The 18,946-nt window shown below is 48.8% G+C and overlaps 1 protein-coding gene across 1 annotated transcript; it reads right to left on the bottom strand.

Moving 5' to 3' along the window:
* Positions 1–12,411: 12,411 nt before the first annotated feature.
* On the bottom strand, positions 12,412–13,963 carry GPR150 (G protein-coupled receptor 150). The gene has a single exon (XM_004586196.2). The coding sequence runs from the start codon at positions 13,735–13,737 to the stop codon at positions 12,412–12,414; it is 1,326 nt and encodes a 441-aa protein (XP_004586253.2). The 5' UTR covers positions 13,738–13,963.
* Between the last annotated feature and the right edge of the window lie 4,983 nt (positions 13,964–18,946).

Here is an 18,946-nt window from a genome sequence, read left to right as displayed (position 1 = left end):
CCGATGATTCACTCCCCAAGTGAGCCGCAACGGCCAGTGCTGTGCCGATCCGAAGCCGGGAACCAGGAACCTCCTCCGGGTCTCCCACGCAACGGCCAGTGCTGTGCTGATCCGAAGCCAGGAGCCAGGAACCTCTTCCAGGTCTCCCACACGGGTGCAGGGTCCCAAAGCATTGGGCCGTCCTCAACTGCTTTCCAAGGCCACAAGCAGGGAGCTGGACGGGAAGTGGAGCTGCCGGGACTAGAACCGGCGCCCATATGGGATCCCGGGGCGTTCAAAGCGAGGACTTTAGCCGCTAGGCCACGCCGCCGGGCCCGAAGTTTACCGTCTTCTAACAGTAACTTTCCAGGCTAATCCAGCCCTGGTTCCCTGTGGAATCATGACAGAAGTCATGATCCCAGTGCCACAGCAGTGAAGGGACCTATTGGAGCGGGGAAGGAGGGCGACTCTTCTGTCCCGAGGAGTTCCGGTGTGAACCTCACGTGGCAAACTGCAGTGTTGTTGAGTGGATTTCAGGGTCCCAGGCGACCCACAGACCCCGGGCAGCTGGAGCCCAGGAGCTTTGCCCATTGGCTCATGGTGCCTTCACATGGAAGACATTGGGAAGCTTCATGGAAAGTGGATTTGCCTCCAGTTATAAGTCATATATATAATTATAGCAGTGAGCGAGCTTCCATCTACCGGTTCACTCCCCAGATGATCACTAATGGCCACAACTGGATCAATTCAAAGCCAGGAGCCAGGAGCTTCTTCGGGGTCTCCCTCATGCGTACAGGACCCCAAGGGTTTGGGCCATCCTCCGCTGCTTTCCCAGGCCACAAGCAGGGAGCTGGGTGGGAAGTGGAGTGGCTGAGATTCAGAGCAGACCTTATGGGGGGGTGTTGGCATGAAGGGCTAGTGGTTCAACCCACGGTACCACAGGGCCAGCCCCGCCCTTTGACTGTTTCACAGACGAACCAGCTGCCCCGCTCCGCTGGCTGGTTGCCCCTACGCAAACGCATGGAGCCGCAGAGGCATGCCGGGTAACAGAAAGAACTCTGTAGTTTGGGGGTTGGTACGGTTCAGACTAAAACTCATGATTCCCACTGCTGCTGCTTGTGTTCTTTACTGTCTTTTAAATAAAACAGGCTGCTTGGGCAGTACTGCCACCAGGACCTGCTTGTAGTCATCTCAGGGCAGTTTCTTGTCTTCTCTCCTCAACAACCCAACTGCATCTTGGTCCTTTACTGCTTTCTTGTGCTGTTCCTTTCCCGGGCTTCTAACCTTGACCTACCAGCGACACTTAGCGGTAGCAATGGCATGCTGCAGTTGCAGCTGTGTTTTCTGGATCTTTTCACGCTTGCCAGTGCAGCTTCTTACCAATGTGTGCACAGCCTGTCAGCTCTATCTGGCCTTTCAAGAACCTGTCCCTTCCTGTAAGAGATTTAAAAAAAAAACAAACCTGGAGATCCAGAGAAGACACCTGTGTGCTGCTAGGTTCCCTGAACAAGGTAGACACTTGGGTTTTACACAGATAGGATAGCGATGATGGCATTATCTTTGGGATGCCTCTGGGATTCAGGTCAGAGAAAGTGAGGGTGACTGGGAACTCTCAGTGGGTGTCCCCAGCCACTGTACTGTGAGTGGTGAACATGTCTAGTCATCTCCACCTGGATAGTATGGTGTTCCCCAAGCATGTTCCCTGCTGCCCCATGCTTTTCAGCCCTGCTTCCTTTCTTGAGGCCACATGGGTGTTTCTGGTCCATCAGGTCATGGGTGAAAATGCAATGAGTCACTCCTAAGTGGATACATCAAAGAACAGGCCACACTTTTTTTTTCCTGTGGCAGGAGTTCACAGTGTTCTCAAATTGACGTCCTGGGCAAGGATTCCTCCCAAACGAGTCTACCCTTGCAGGTAGCAGAATCAGAGTCCTCAATAGCAGGGGCTGCTGAGGAGACAACATGGCCTGGAGGTTGCTCTGGGGACAGGGAATCGGTTGCTTCCTGACTTCAGTAGGTGGATGAGAAATCCATGATGTCACAATGTTCGGATTCTTCCTTAGACTTGGAACTCTTGGCATAAGGCTCATGAGGAAATGGAACCTGGACAGACTGAGCCTCAGAGCTCCTAAAGGACTGACCTGTGCCAGAGAGAGACAGGAAGAAGGCGAGGCTGGCAGGGCCCATCACCCGTGTTTCAGGACCCTTCTGCAGCTGCGACTGTGCATGGTCAGAAGTTGGGAAGAGCTTCAATGTCTTTTTCATAGAAGGGCCAAAACTTCTGAATTTCCAAGTTGGGTTCTCTAGATTCTAATATCTTTGAGTTTAGCCTTGCAAGATAATCTCTGAACCTCATTTTCATTCTAGACATGGATTTAGAACCTGGGTATGGAGAAGGTGTGGGGTGTGTGTGTGTGTGTGTGTGTGTGTGTGTTGGTGGTGGTGATGGTCTTTACTTAGGACCCTCCATCCTCAGCAGCGGTGGGTGTGTGAGTCTAACTGAAGTCCCTTGGGGTGAAGCCCATGTGGCATGCTGCTATGGCAGGTGATTCTGGCACGGGTGGGCTCTGTAATGGAGGGCCCAGATCTCCACATCTCTTTGGGCAGCCCTTTCAGGCTGGAACACCGTGGCTGCCTTCCTGTCCAGCTGTGGGATCCTTTAGGCTCAGGGGCCCCAGCTGCTAGAAATGACTCCCCAGGACTGTTGATGCTTACTCCACCTCGGCCACACCTCCTATGGTGCCGTTGACACTCCTGGATCTCAGGGAGCTTGAGTAGCCTCAGATCTTAGGGAGCAACTGCCATTCTGCCACATGCTCTTATTTGTAATAGTTTTATATTAAGTTTTTACTGGTTTGATAGACGGACATGCACACATACAGAGGAAGGGAGCTGGGAGACTATCTCCCATCTCCTGGTTTACTCTCAAATGCCTGGGGCACACCCACGTCAGGAGTCCCATGTGGGTGGCCAGAGCCCGGTACTGTTGTTGGGCAGCTAGAGTTGGAAACACAGCTGGAGTTTGAACCCAGTCTGTGATAAGGAGAGGAAGGTCTTGCTCCGTATGCACACAGGTCCCGTGTTTCTGTGACAGAATGGATCTGTGGTGCTGTGGTTTCCTCTGCCGCACTTCTGGTCCTTCCAGGCAGACATGACTAACTGGGCTTCTCTCAGTGTAGCTGGCTCCAGGCAGTGGCCCTTCTCTGCCACATGCACTGTGCATCAAAGCTGAGTGTCATTTTCTTTCCTTTTACTTCTTTTTTGAATTATTAAAAAAGACTTGTTGATTTGAAAGGCAGAGTTAAAGAGAGAGTAGGTGAAACAGAGAGATCTTCCATCCCCTAGTTCACTCCCCAAAAGCCCACAATCACCAAAGCTGGGCCAGGAAGAAGCCAGGAGCCTGGAAATCTCTCTCTCTTTTTTAAAAGATTTATTTTATTTTTATTAGAAAGTCAGATGTACAGAGAAGAAGATCTTCTGTCCAATTATTCACTCCCCAGTGGTTACAACTGCCAGAGCTATGCTAATCCAAAGCCAGGAGCCAGGATCTTGTTCTGGGTCTCCCTCGTGGGTGCAGGGTCCCAAAGCTTTCGGCCATCTTCCACTGCTTTCCCAGGCCACAAGTAGGGATCTGGATGGGAAGCAGGGCTTCCGGGATTAGAATCGGCACCCATATGAGATCCCAGTATGTGTAAGGTGAGAACTTTAGTTGCTAGGCTACAATACTGCACCCAAGAGCTGGAAACTCTGTCCAGAAATCCCACATAGATGACACGGACTCAAGTTCTTGGGCACCATCTGATGCCTTCCCAGTTATATTAGCAGGGAGCTGAGTGAAAGCAGATGTCTGGGACTCAAAGTGGTGCTTATCTATGGCATTCCAAGCAGTGGTTTAACCTGTTGTAGCCTAACACTGGACACAGGAGCTTCACTAAGGAAAGGGTTACTAGGAAGACAGCAGAGGTTCCTAAAAGGTGTCTTCTTGAGAGGTACTTCCAAAGAGATCCTGTTCAGAAGGCGTTAGAAGATACCGTGAAGAAATACTCGGAAGTACAGAGTACTGGCTTGGGCTCCTTAAAAAGTACAAAATTGTTTTTAAAGTGGCCTGGGAGACCATTTTAGGATTCCAGGAGACCACAGAGACATCAGTCAATGTGACAAAGGAGCTGCAATTAGATATTGGTTCAAAAGGATAAGTCTACATGCGTTGTATTGACAACAAAGGGACAGTTTGGAATGTGATGGGGTGTGAGAGGTGGCTAGGGAAACATTGTTAATTCTCTTAAATGTTGAGACTTGGCTGGTTATGTAAGAGGCTTTTAGGAGGTGTTTGTACAAGTGTTTAGAGGTGAATCCTGATGACTTTCAAATTATTCGCTGCCAGCAACAATACACATAGAAAAGCAAAGGTGGTAAAAATGTTAACAACTGTCGTATTTTCAAGATGAATATGTGGGTGGGTTTTTTTTTTTTTGTATTATCCTTTCAGCCTTTTCTGTGTAGTTTATAATACAAAGTGGAGAAAAGAAAGAAGCCTATTTAACCTAGTGTTCCAAACATTTGAGTGTGAACCTTATTTTTTTTCCTCTCGTACTAACAGCATCTGCTGCCTCGCGGGGTAGCTCTGCAAGCTGCTTGCCCAGGAGACGCTCCTAGAGGCTATGTTAAAAATATATGCAACAGTGGGAGACGTTCTGTGAAAAAAAAAAATCTTTTTAGAAATCATAATGTGCTGCTCTTAATACAGTGGTGGGGTGGTTGGGAGGGAATGTGTGGGCTACGGGGATCAAGTTCAAAGCTTGTGTAGTGACTTGGAGCATCTAGAGCGCAGCGTCCAATTCCCGTCTCTGGGACGGTGAATCAGTCTGCATTTCCGATTCTCTGTACTCATCTGTGCTAAGTCATGGATCTGGCTCTGTCCGAAGCTGCTTGATAGTCCCAGACTTTTTAGTTTCCTGGACTTTGGATGTCCTTTGGGTCAAGCCAGTTTAAGTGAATTTCTCTGTCCATGACAACTCAACAGTGGGTCATCAGCATCTTTTTTTTTTTTTTTATTAAGATTTATTTAGAGAGAAGGAGAAACACAAAAAGAGTGGTTCTTGGTTCACTCCCCAGATGGCTCCAAGGTTCGAACTGGACCCATCTGGAGCCAGGAGCCAGGAGCTGCTTCTGGGTCTCCCATGCACAATAGCAGGAAGATGGACAGGGAGTGGAGCAGCTGGAACTTGAACTGGTGTCCATGGGAGGTACTGGCACTGCAGGTGGAGGCTAACCTGATATGCCATGGTGCCAGCCCCTAACCTTGGATCATCGTCTTACCTGCCTCTGTTTTCCCTTCCTTAGGATGAACTTGGCATCCTCACTGCCTGGAGTTTGGCAGTTGAAGGCGTTCCTCCACGTGGGAAAACGTGGTTCACTGTGGACGCTTACTGTCTAGTGACATGGACCTTGTACTGAGTGCTGTCTTGTTTCAGTGCTGGTGTGAAAGCTCGTCAGGTTGCATACTACGCAGCTAAGCATTCAGCAAGTCCTTGGAGACCAGAATTCAAGTCACTCTAAAGCTTGGGTTTCTGTTTTTAATTTTTAATACATCCAATACCATTTTATCTGCCTAATCCCTATCTGTGAAACCGATCAGCCCAAAACTCAATACCTGTGCCTATAATAAGGGCTAGACATCTGTGAGGTCCATTCAAATGGTGGATCTTTAATGAATGTTACAAACAAATGCCTTTAGAAATGAAGAAGTTATCAATAGAGCTTGCAAATAATGCTTTCTAACAGTTAAACTGCAGATTGAAGTTTCTCAAAAAAGTGTTTGCTGTAAAAGTGTTAGTTCTTTGGGCCTGGCAAGGTAGCCTAGTGGCTAAAGTCTTTGCTTTGGATGTGCCAGAGTCCCTTATGGGTGCCGGTTTGTATCCTGGCTGTTCCACTTCCCATCCAGCTCTCTGCTGGTGGCCTGAGAAAGCAGTCGTGGATGGCCCAAAGCCTTGGGACCCTGCATGGGAGACCTGGAAGAAGCTCCTGGCTCCTGGCTTTGGATCAGCTCAGCTCTGGTCATTGCAGTCATTTGGGGAGTGAACCAGCAGATGGAAGATCTTCTCTGTCTCTCTTTCTATAAATCTCTGTAACTCTGACTTTCCAACAAAAAATAAATAAAATTTTAGAAAAAGTGATAGTCCTTTATGGAATATGTTTTTTTTTAAGCATGAGTTACTACATGGACTTTCTCTGATTTATCCCACTGTGCCAGATACAGAGTCCAGGAGTGTCCCTCAGCACATATTGGTTAATGGGCTAAATGGAAATGCACTCGAAATGGTCTGATTTCTTTGATGCAGAACATATGTCATTATGTAATAGACTAAAACAGGATTGTCCTTTCACTGCCAAACTTCTTCAGAGACTGTTTGCTGCTGCAAATACCAGAAAACTCAAGTGTTTGAAGCAATTAGAAAACATATTGGCTTATGTACCAGGGCATGCCGTGACCAGGCTTTGGTGGTGTTCCGTCTGACAGCTTGGAAAGGTCTTTAGGGCCTGGGTTCTTCTCATCTCCCTAGCCTCCCAGGGCCATGGTGTGGGCTACAGCTTAATGTTGACGCCTGTCATGGCAGAGGTGGCCGCCCAGAGCCGTGGGAGCCACCTGCTCCCTCATTTGCTGTCAGTGTAAGGGAGACAGAGCCTGCTGACTCCCAGTGCTCCCCAAAGGGGTAAGAGCTTCCTTCCCTGATGCCCACCCAAAATCTCTCCTCACTCTGTTGGCCTTAATTGGGTCCTCTGAGCTCTGTGGGGAAGATATGACAGTGGGGACATGGAATACCTTCAATGGGCTTGAGCTCACCCAGTCCCGGTGGTGGAGGGCGCCAGGGATTCTCTCAAAGCCGCCGAGAGACAGAGATGGCCCAGTGAGACTCAGAGGACTGCTACAGAAGGGGAAACACATGCTGGGAAGGCAGGGGGCAAGGCCATTCCCCTGTCCCTAAGCCACCATGATGGCTCCCTGGAGCTTTTTGTTTCCTTTCATAGTTTGTCCCTCAACTGGGCTTCTAGCTCTCACAGCCCAGGGTTAAACAATCACAGTAGCTATCATGTATGGGAGGAATATAGAGAGATAAATCAGCAAGTATTCTCCTATCCCAATCCAATAAAGAAATTAATATCTGTTCATTTCAAGAAGGAGGTATGGATGATGAAACTAGGACTTAGAAATAGGGACTGGTACAGTAGCTCAATTAACTAATTCTTCACCTGCGAACACCGGCATCTATTTGGAACCAATCCTGGATGCTCCACTTCTCTTCTGGCTCCCTGCTTGTGGCCTGGGAAAGCAGTGAAGGACAGCCCAAATCCTTGGGAACCTGTACCTGTGTGGGAGACCTGAAAGAGGCTCCAGGCTTTGGATTGGCTCAGTTCAGCTGTTGTGGCCATTTGGGGGAATGAACCAGCAGATGGAATATCTTTCTTCATTTCTGTCCTTCTCTTTGTAAAATCTGCCTTTCCATTAACATTTTTTAATAAAAAAGAAAAATAGCAAATTGCTGAAGTCCCACCACCACTACATATAGAGATGAGGGTCACGTTCAGCTCTCTAGACTCTGAAGTCTGCAAGTCTCACTCTGTTACACAGCCTCCCAACAAAACAGATGTTTAGTTGTAACCAGAAACTTTCACTTTATTTTAATATTTCACCTCTGATCAAGTCAGAGCATTTTTTGAAATGGAAACTTCTGTATTTCCTAGGAAGTGACTTAGGAAAAAGAAAAATGCAGTCTAGTCTTCCGCAAACAAGCTGGGCTATGCTATTTTTAGTATATGATTTGCAGTTAGTCACTAGTTGTGGCTTACTGAGCTATGTTCTTGGCTGTTTCCTATATGTTTGCTGTCCCAAATTACATCATAGATCATGCCGACTTAGTTTAGCTGTTTCTTAGTGGACAGGTAATTTTTTTAAAGCTATATGATTATTTGTGTGTAGCCTTTAAAGGCCTACTGAAATGGGGACTGCCATGCTGCTTGCCTTTGGTGTTCCCAGGCTCCCCTCTAGAGTGCCCCCGGAGTCCTGCATGGTTAACATCCACCCCAAGGTGAGTGCACTGTGCGCAGGGGGTCAGTGTTTCTCTTTTCCAAGGACCCTTTTGCTTCTTTCCAAACCGCAGCTCTGCAGGGCTTGGCCTGTCCTCTGGTCATTGCCTATTTGTGGGGAGGGGTCACCTAGAAGCCAGAGTCCCCACTGGTTTGTCCTGGCTGTGTATCCTTCTCCAGCAAGGAGCTGCATCTAAGTGAATGCAAGGCCCTCCCTGACTGGGGTCCAGCTTGATCTGTGGATTGCCCTGAGGTGCATGGATTCCTGGGAGCAATACCAACAGGGTGACCCATCCGAGGGGATGCTTCAAATTTCCTATCCATGACATCAGAGATGGAAACCAAGTCATTTAGCTCTACTTCATATTTCATATCTAGTTAAAACAGTGACAGAAGCATTTCTGCAATTGGCTTACCTAAATCTTCACAAAAACTATTTGAAAGGGACTGTTAGAGAGAAAGAGGAAGAGACAAAAAAGAGGGCTCTTTCATCTGCTGATTTGCTTCCCAAATGCCTGTCATAGTCAGACGCTGGGCCAGTCTGAGACCAGAAGCCTGGAACTCCATCCAGGTCTCCTATCTAAGTGGCAGGGGCCTAAGCACCTGGGCCATCCTCTGATGACTTTCCCACGCACTATAGCAGGGATCTGGGTCAGACGTGGAGCATCTGTGACTCAAACCAGTATTCATACCAGGTGCAGGCTTTGCAGGCAGTGGCTTAACCCTCCATGCCACAGTGCCAGCTCTCTGAGACAACTTCATGAGGTGGTATTTAGTGTTTCCAATGTAGCTGGAGATTTCCCGAAGCGCCAAGCTGTCAGTCAGCTGAAAAGCCCATTAATGGAGGAAAATCAGTCTCTTGGGCACTTTGGCAGCTTCTGAAAGGTGGGGGTTCAGCCTTGCCTAGAAGAATTTCCTCTTGTTTCTGTCCTGTGGAGCCTCATGTTTCCCAGTTTGTCCCCTTGCCACCCCAGTCACTTCATGTCTGCAGGTCCATGTCTAAGCTAATCATGGTGGCTCCATTTCCCTTACAATATCTGGTTCAGACATGGACGAATGGGACTATCTGGTCAATGAATACTGTAGGAAAAAAAAATCAGCTGGGAATTTGTGAGAAATGCTTCCTCACTCTTATGAAAAGTATAAAAAGAAGACAATGTGCTCCTTCCTGGACATTGATTGTGATGCAGCAATCATTTTGTGATCTCGTAGAGAACAGGCCTGAAGGTCAAATGTAGCCACCAGGATGGTAGACTAGAAACATACAATGGACCCGAATCTCTGTACTGGTCACCAATCGTTAATACGCAGATGTCAGAGGACACCCAGTATGGGAACTGGTGTGTGCTGTTAGGCAGGCTGACAAGCCTCACAAAGCTGGTGGCCCAAATCAGTCCCAGCCCAAAGAAGGCCTGAACAGCAGGCTGGGGAGCTGAGACGCTGGTGCTGAGAACAGAACACAAAAACCCAAGGGCAGGAGAAGATGGGTGTTCCTGCTGAAGCAGAGAGAGTAGCATCACTCCCTTGGCCTTTGGGCGTGCCCTGGAGGATGCATGCCACCACTGGGGGGCATCTTCTTGACATGGTCTGCTGACATGTGAGCATCTGCTGGAAATACCCTCACAAGAACCCCAGGGGTAACATTTTCCCAACTATCTGGGCATCAACTTCACACAGTCAAGTTGATCCCCCAAAATTACTCATCACAGCCCTTGAACTAGGAAGTTGAGCTAATCCATTGAACAGTTGTGGGACCTTCCCAGCACTGAACTTCTTGTTAGGTAAAAGAGTAAATTTCAGCAAGCTAAGTTTGCCTGTTAAGGTGACCTCAACTACACCTAAGAGAAAGCCCAACTCAGCTGGCTCCAATCTTCCTTGTCAGTGGCAAGCATCCCAAGTGGGCCAGTATTGCCAACACTATCCTGAGGGCTCTCTGAGCATCTGCCTTGGTTCCTACCTCTTGGCACTCTCACCCTTTCAATCCATTGCTTCTTCATGTCATGGTTAAGATGACCTCTCCAAGCTTCACACTTGATCTTGTTAGCACTCTGATCAAACCAAAGGCTACATCCTGGTTGTGTGTTGGCCTGGCTCAGAAACCGTTCTTCCCTGACCCATGGGCCCCCCAGGAACCCTGATGCTAGGCATCTCAGCTGATGGCATTGCTTGACTACCATGTCTTCTGGCGCCTATATGTTTTCTAAGTGCAGTGGTGTTCTCCTGGCTTCCCCTCCCCATGAGTCACACCCAATGTGAACTCTTCTGAGTTCCCCCATGGGTAGCTTAGCATCTCCAATGCCTTGCATTTAAAAGCTGGCAAAAAAAAAAAAATAAGCATGCAATCAGTGTTTATTAATGAATAAAATAATACACTCACCCAGACAAGAGTTCACTTTCTTTGTCTGACTTATTAATTCTTGGTGTTTTGCAGGCCATAGTATCTTCAGCAGGGAAGTGGGGAAGCAAAGGTAAGAAGGAAACCTTGTAACTCTATCTGTTGCCAAAATCATGGTGGATGGTAAGTCACACTTGGAGTTCCTCTTGTCTGTCTGTATTCTACCCACACCTGATAGATGTGCTGACCCATGCAATGAGCAGTTCAACAAGTATGTGTGGAGTTCGTATATCAAGCACTGCTTAAGCATTCAAGACATACCAACTGAACAGAGCAGAGAGCTCTGGTTCTGCCAGTAAGCTCGAATCTGCCTGCATCCCAGTCCTGTTCTTTTTGTGTGTGTGACCAGGAAACCCTAGGATGCACAGCCTCAGATCCTTAGATAAAAGCCTTTGGTCAGCATCTGGTTATATCATCTGTAAATACTGCTGCCTTGGAAAATCAACCTATTCATTATTGCTGCCACTTCTTTCTAGGACCAAGGGCAGTTAAGAGGACATCACAGATCCCCTCTGCCTCCTTAGCTTTGTTCTCAGCCACTCACACCAACAGGCATCAAATTCATTTCCTAGATGGGAGTGCCAGGTCAGCATGCATGTGCCCAGGTCCCGCCTTGCTACGCGTGTCTCACAGGCTGCACACTGGATGGGGAGTCTCCACCCAGGGCTTCCCCTGCCGCGGTCTGTGCACTGACCAGGTACAACTTGGCACCGTTGGATGTTGTGGACTGGGCAGTGGAACAGCTTCCTACAGAGATCAGGCATTTCAGAGGAATTAAAGGCAGCTTTCATGTTGCCTTCTTTTTTTTTTTTTTTAAAGATTTATTTTTATTGCAAAGTCAGATATACAGAGAGAGGAGGAGAGACAGAGAGGAAGATCTTCCGTCCGATGATTCACTCCCCAAGTGAGCCGCAACGGGCCGATACGATGCCGGGAACCAGGAACCTCTTCCAGGTCTCCCACGCGGGTGCAGTGTCCCAAAACATTGGGCCGTCCTCAACTGCTTTCCCAGGCCACAAGCAGGGAGCTGGATGGGAAGTGGAGCTGCCGAGATTAGAACCGGCGCCCATATGGGATCCCGGGGCTTTCAAGGCGAGGACTTTAGCTGCTAGGCCACGCCACCGGGCCCCATGTTGGCTTCTTAATCCCGCCCCCTCCCAGCTTCTTCCCAAGTGGAAGCTAGACTGGAAAGAAAGACCACTGAGACTTTTTTTTTTCTGAAAAAACATATCCTGATTTTTTAAAAAGATGCAAATTGCTGCGTGGGAAATGTTTTTATTTTACAAAAACCGTGTGTGTGCAGTGACAGCATGATTACATTTCTGAAAGCATTTACTGGAAGGGCTCCCCGTCTCTCCTGGGAGAGCAAAGTGAGGACTTTCCTCCTGGAAACAGCCTGGCTGTCTCTGCAGGTCCGCTGGCGTTCAGCAAGAGGTGGCAGCAGCAGAAAATCAAAGGCTGGCAGTTTCACTCCAATAAGTGGTCCTATTCAGGACCCCGTGGGCACCTGAAGAACTGCAGAAGTAATAACTCTTTTTTTTTTTTAAAGATTTATTTGATTTTTATTACAAAGTCAGATATACTGAGAGGAGGAGAGATAGAGAGGAAGTGGAGCTGCCGGGATTAGAACCACCAGCCATATGGGATCAAGGCGAGGACCTTAGCCACTAGGCCACACTGCCAAGCCCAGAAGTAATAACTCTTAAGTTCCACTGTTACAGCTTCCCCCTGGGGGGAGTCTCGCTTGCTCGCGTTCTTTAACTGGAAATGGGTATGAACACGGAAACATCACAAGAAACAGAAGGGGAGCGCTGAGCAAGGAGCAAGGAGCACAGGGCAGGGGGGAGGGTGGGGTGGGTAAAACGGGATGGAGTTCCAGTGTCCCTGCCCACCCACCCCCGCCCACAGTGACCGCGACAGCCCCCTGCGGCTTCGAGTCCATGTGCCTGGCGCTAGAAGGCGCTTTCGCAGGAGCAGGGCAGCGGCCTGGGGCGCGGCGGGGGTGGGCGGCCGCAGCCCTCGTCCGCCTGCGCCCGGCGGGCGTGGTGATAGTGCGGGTGCGGCCAGCGGTGGCGGTGGAGTGCCTGGTGACCGTGGGCATCCTCGCTCCCCTCCAAGACGGCTTCCCGTGCGCCGCAGACGGCGCCCAGGCGTCTCCGCAGCCGCCGCCGGAGCTGGCCGTCCTCTGCCTGGAAGAAGAGGTAGACGAAGGGATTGAGGGCACTAGTGGCCGCTCCCAGGACGCGCAGCGTCGCCGCCAGACCCTCTCCCTCCCAGTCTCCGGCGGGTTGGGCCGACCAAGCGGCCGCAAGCCGGGCTGCGAAGTAGGGCAGCTCGCAGCCGGCGAACAGCAGCGCCAATGCCAGGCTCATCTTCAGGCTCTGCACCTTGGCGCGGGGCAGTGTGTTGGGTACGGGGACTCGGGCCGGGCTCGCTGACCAGGGCACTGCCGCCGCCGCTGCTGCCGGGGCCTGGGGCTGGCGCTGTCGCCAGATGTGGAGCAGGCGGCCGCAGGCGACGCCCATAACCGCGACGGGCGCCACGAAGCCCACGACAGCCTCATAGAGGGCGTAAACCTGCAGGTGCCAGCGTGGCAGTACCGTGAAGATGCCGTGGCAACGATGCACTCCGATCCGGGCATGGGTGTCTGGGGACTCCGAGGGCGGTGGCCTGGGCGAGGGGTCGCCCGCGCGCACCACGAAGGCCGCGGGCAGTGCCAGCAGCAGCGCCAGCAGCCAGCCCAGGATGGTGAAGGCTCGTGCGGCCAGTGGCGGACCCTGTGGATGGCGCACGGCGCGCTGGCGCTCGAGGGCGATGAGGGCCACGAGGTGGGCCGAGGCGCCGCGGCCGGACGCCTGCAGCAGGTGCACGAAGCGGCAGGGCAGGTCTCCGGTGGTCGGGCGGGGACCGCCCAGTAGTTCCCAGACCAGCCGCGCCAGCACTGCACCCCCGCACGCGTACAGGTCGGCCAGGGCCAGTTGCACCAGCAAGAAGTCCATCTTGCGGCGCTTGGGACCCACCCAGGGACCGCTGCCGCCACCGCACAGGCGCCACAGCACCGTGCTGTTACCGGCCACTGCCACCACCAGAATGGCTCCCAGCAAGACTAGGCGGACGCGGCGGCTGGAGATTCCGGGCGTTGGAGGTGGTGTTGGCGGTGGTGGCCCCGGAGCTGGGGCCGCCTGCCCGGCCGTCAGGTTGAGAGCCCAGTCCGGCGAATTGGGCACGGAGAGGTTGGGTGCTGGCGGCAGAGTGGAGGGAAGGAAAGGGTTCTCCATCCTTGGTTCGGCCGAGGTGCTGTGGGCGGGGGACCAGCCCAAGTGGCGACGAGGTGGCGCGGGGTCCAAGAGTTCTCAAAGTTAGTTGGAAAGGCGCTGGCGTGGAGAGGGAGACGAGTTCGAACACTCAGTTGTTCTTGTAGTTGGCGTTCGTCGTCTGTCACTCAAACGTGGGTTGTACACTCGAGGAGCACGCGCGATCCCCATTCTCCACCTCCGTGTCTTGCCTGCGGATCCCGGTCAATCTCCTTTCCATAGCCGCCGTCGCTTCTGCCACCGGTGTGGCCGTACCCCAGGCTGCCAGAGAGCGAGTAGTGGTTTTCGGGTCTGGCCGCCTCACGCGCAGAGCGCAGAGGCGGGCAACTAGTCGGTTCGCTGGGCCGTTTGGAAAGGCTCGTATCGTCCCTGCGTCGCTGCGCGCCAACGCACGGGAGGATCGCCAGGAGCAAAACTCGCGAAGATGCTAGTTTTGACTTTAAGTAAATAAAAAGTTTGAGATGTTAGGGATCAGCCCTTTCGTAAGACAGACAGATCCCGGGAACCCTAATTTCGAAGTGAACCGAGAGAAAGACCAGGCTGGAGCTTGGGGGTGGCGGCGCCTTGCAGGTTGTTTTGGGTAGATGATGGGGTCTCTGTAGGTTCGCTGTATTGTTCGTTTCTCCCCTCACATTCTTACCTGGGGAGGGGAGATTGTGCTATCAAGGCCCCTCCTGCTGCTGCTTCTGTTTTCCAGCAGATGGGAGGCTGCGAGGAGCCACGACGCCTCCAATCAGCCTTGAGAACAGGTGACTAAGACCGTGATGACGGCCAACTTTTTATTTTTTAAAGTAAAAAAACCCAAGTCGCTGGAAATGGCTTTAATGAAATTCTTCTGCTTTTGTTGTAGTCCTGCCTCCTCACAGACATATTTTGGTTTTCCTGTTGGGAGCATCAATTTACCTTTTATGCACTACCCCCCTACAAACACCCACACCTCACGCGCACCCCATACAGCATAAGTGAAGATAAAGGTAGAATTTGCTCTGCTTCCTGGAAGTGTGGCAGCGTCTGCAGGGTTCCCACCTACTGAAGGCGTGGCCTCTGCAGGGTTCCCACCCCTGGAAGGCTGGGTGCCTTCTGAGTCACTCCCCCAGGAGGTGTGGCATCTGTTGGAGCTCACACACCCAGGCCTAGGAAACATTTGGAACTTCAGTTGCCTGGTATAAGAGGTTTGAGGGGTACAGATGTTTACCCTGCTGGTTGCTGTTAGGATCCCATTTTCCCTGTTGTTGTCTTTTTACCATGACTGTTGGCATTTTCTTCTTCCTCTTCACCATCCTGGTTGTCATCATCTTTATTATTATCATCATATCTCCAGTGCTGCGTACTAGGCCTGATACATGGTAATTGATTCCGTGAATTAATTACTGTATGATACATTTCAAATAATGTAGTGAGAAATTCCCAATTTGACTATACAACCATCATCTAAGAAAAATGGACCAGGAGTCATTCAATGATTCTCCTAGCCAATATCAACTCAGTAGTCTCAAAACAATTCTACAGTTTGTCTCAGATTTGTTAAAATGCTTCTGTGTGTTACAAAGCAAAAAAAATCTACCAGCGAAATGACATTCTATAAAACCTACAGTAAGCTTTACTAATGCCTGATAAAACTTTGATTTGACAACTAATTCTAATCAAAAGTGATACCTGCCCACAGTTTTGAAAGGCAAACAGAACTAGAAGGCTGAGTGTAGATCACGCCTTGTTCCACAGGTGTCTTCTGCATTTAGATTCAATTTGCAGGCTTTCTGACATTCATTTAATTCCGCAATTGTCAGAACTATTCATTAATTCAGCAGCCTTACCAGGGAAAGGTCTGGCTGTTAACACCTTTGTCTCCTTTCCCATCCTGTATGTATGTGAATCCTGTAATTTTTGGATACATCTATATTCAGTAGTTACATTATTATGAATCAAAGTATTCTCTGCTCAGTGTTGTGTTATGAATATTATTTTCTTTTCTTTTTAAAAGTTAATAGTTGCCTTTTCTTAATTTTCATTGTTACTGTAGCTAATTCTTTCCTCCAGATGGTCTTCCTGTACAATTTCTATAAGGCCAGTTTCACAATACAGTCTAGCCTCTGATTTTTTTTTCTTAGAAATCTCCTTACCAAATAACTCCATTTTTTTTCTGTTTTAAGCCAGTTTTTCTCCAGGCCTGCTGCCTAATTATCCTCTGTTTATATTTTGGGCAAAAGTTTTCTACAGCTTACTTTATAAATAACTCTGTAGCGGATAGCTCTTCACATACATCCTAGCGTACAGATAATGATTATTCTCTTCCAAAAAAGTCCTCCATTTAGAATAGCTACAGCAGGGATGCAGTGGCTAGTCCCCAGCCTGCAGGCTAATCCTCCTCCTGCAGTACTGGCGTTCAATATGGGTACCATTTCAAGTCCCAGCAACTCTACTTCTAACCCAGTTCCCTACTTAGGCCTGGGAAAGCAGCAGAAGATGGTCTAAGTCTTTGGGCTGCTGCACCTGCATAGGCAGTCTGGAGAGAAGCTCCTGGCTGTGGATCAGCTCAGCTCAGCTCCACTCACTGCGGCCATTTGGGGAGTGAACCAGCAGACAGAAGGTCTTTCTCAGTGTCTCCTCTCTCCATACCCATTCCCTTCTCCTCCTACTGCCTAGAACCACTACTTTCACTCTGGATTTGCTTATTCTGCACATTTAATAAAACAAAATCATGCAAATCTTGTGTGTGATTGTGTTTATAAATGTGTGTGTCTGCCCTCTCATAGAATACTATATTTTTAAAAATATATTTTTTTATTGAAAGAGTGAGAAAGAGAGATCTTCCTTTGACTTGTTAACTCCCTAAGTGACCGCAGTGGCTAAGACTGAGTCAGGCTGGAGCCAGGAGCCAGGAACTACACTCTGATCTCCCATGTGGGTGATTGGGGCCCAAGTACTGCTGCTGCTTTCCCAGGAGTGCTAACAGGAAGACCGAATGGGAGCCAAGCAGCTAGGATTGAATAGGATTTCTGACATGGTGGGATGCAGGTGTTATGCTAACCCACTGAGCCACCATTCTGGTTCCAGTGTGTTTTTAAAGTTCATCTGTAGCGTGGCATTGCTGTTTGTAGCTAGCTATTAATTCCATTGCTGCCTCAGCCATCTGGGGGAGTGAACCAGTGGAAGAAAGATGTTTCTCTATTTCTCCTTTTCTGTTACTCTGCCTTTCAAATCAATAAAAACATAGACCTTTTAAAAAGTCAAGTTTTTTTTTGAAAAATGTCCATTTCCTATATTCAAGTCCACCAGTTCATCTTCTGTGTTATTTTAATAGGGCAATTAAATTCTTCATCTACAAAAGCATTTCTAGTAGATTTGTTTATTCTTTTCTGTAATCTTTATTGCTGTATCTGTGAGTATACATTGTTCATGTTTTCCTCTAGATTCCTAAACTATTTAGTAGCTTGATTTTTTTACAGAGAAAGATGAAGAGTGATAGCTCATTCTCCAGCTCTTTTGTAAAAGCAAGCTTCTGCTTAAAATTCTGGAAAGCTCAGTGTTTTAAGAGCTACTCCCCTTTCCTCCCTCCCCACGGCCTGATGTGTTGGTTTACTCCATCAGTGGGAAATCTAAAATCTCTATTTCCCAATTAATTCATTAAACATGTATTTATTAAACTTCAGGTGGATACCAGGTACTTCCAGGGAGCAAAATGTACAAAAGGCCATGCCTTATTGAAGTGTCTGCTGTGGGGATGAGAGAGAGAGAGAGAGAATATTGGATTGTTGTTTATTTTTTAAAAAGATGTATTTCATTTTTTTTTTTTATTGAGAAGGCAGATTTACAGAGAAGGAGAGGCAGAGAGAAAGACCTTTCATTCACTGGTCCACTCCCTAAGTGGTTGCAACGACCAGAGCTGAGCTGAGCCAAAGCCAGGAGCCAGGAGCTTCTTCCAGATCTGTCATGTGGGTACAGGGTCCCAAAGCCTTGGGCCATCCTCTACTGCCCTCGCAGGCCACCAGCAGGAAGCTGGATGGGAAATGGAGCAGTTCCATATTGGAACCTGGCACATGCAAGGCAAGGATTTAGCCACTAGGCTATTGTGCCAGGCCCTGCTGTTCTGCTTCTGATCAAGCTCCTTGCTAGTATGACTAGGAAAGCAGTGGAAAATGGCTCAAGTGCTTATGTCCTTGGACCTTTTGTATTGCAGACATGGACGGAATTCTTGGCTCGTGGCTTTGGGTTGGCCCAGACTCATGGCTGTTATGGCCATTTGGGGAGTGAACCAATGGGGGAAAGATTTTTTTTTTCCGTCACTCTGCCTTTCAAATAAATAAGTATCGTGTAAAAATCCAAAGATAGTAAGGATGCTTGGCAGGTTCTTGAGGCTTTGGGTAGAAAAGGGTGATTATATTTATCTCCCAAAAGCTGTGTTTTCAGAAGCATACTATCATTATTGCCTTTTTAACCTTATTTGATGACAACAAGCTAGCAGGTAGAATGAAGGACTCACTTAAATGACAACTACAGGGCTCGGCAGCGTGGCCTAGTGGCTAAGGTCCTCACCTTGGTCCCATATGGCCGCTGGTTCTAATCCCGGCAGCTCCACTTCCTCTCTGTCTCTCCTCCTCTCAGTATATCTGACTTTGTAATAAAAATAAAATAAATCTAAAAAAAAAAAAAAAGATGTAATCAAAAAAAAAAAAAATGACAACTACAAGAAAGGACAAACCAACAGGGAACAAAGTCACCTGGCACTGCACCCGGGCTCATTGGCTGGAGGGCTCACAAAGGCCATGGTGAAGCTGGCCCAAGCGCCTTCCTGCAAATTCTAATCCTCTTAGAGTGCAATGGGACCTAGGTGGGATTTTTTTTTAAACCAGCCTTACTTTGCAGAAGTCTCTAGGGAGGAGCTGGGGGGAAGAAAAAGGCTTGAACAGAGAGCAGCAGACTGTGTTCTTTGGAATAAGGAATTTGAGTCTCTCTAAATGAGGCTGTAAGTGTAATGATTTCATAGAAAAGACTAAGGATTTTTCATTTTTATACCAAGATACACTTTATATTTGTATTGTAAAAAGAACAAGAATAGCTAGGGCTAATTGTGAAAAAGCAAGCTCTTGTCTCAGGACAAGTCCTACCAGAAAACTGATAACCAAATTAATAAATCAAATAGTACAGAAAAATTCCCAGAAAAGGGTAGAACTTT

Source organism: Ochotona princeps, chromosome 28 (genome assembly GCF_030435755.1).
Source record: "Ochotona princeps isolate mOchPri1 chromosome 28, mOchPri1.hap1, whole genome shotgun sequence".
Taxonomy (NCBI): Eukaryota; Metazoa; Chordata; class Mammalia; order Lagomorpha; family Ochotonidae; genus Ochotona; species Ochotona princeps.
The sequence above is the reverse complement of the archived record's forward strand: the minus strand, read 5'-3'. Positions and strand labels throughout refer to the sequence as shown.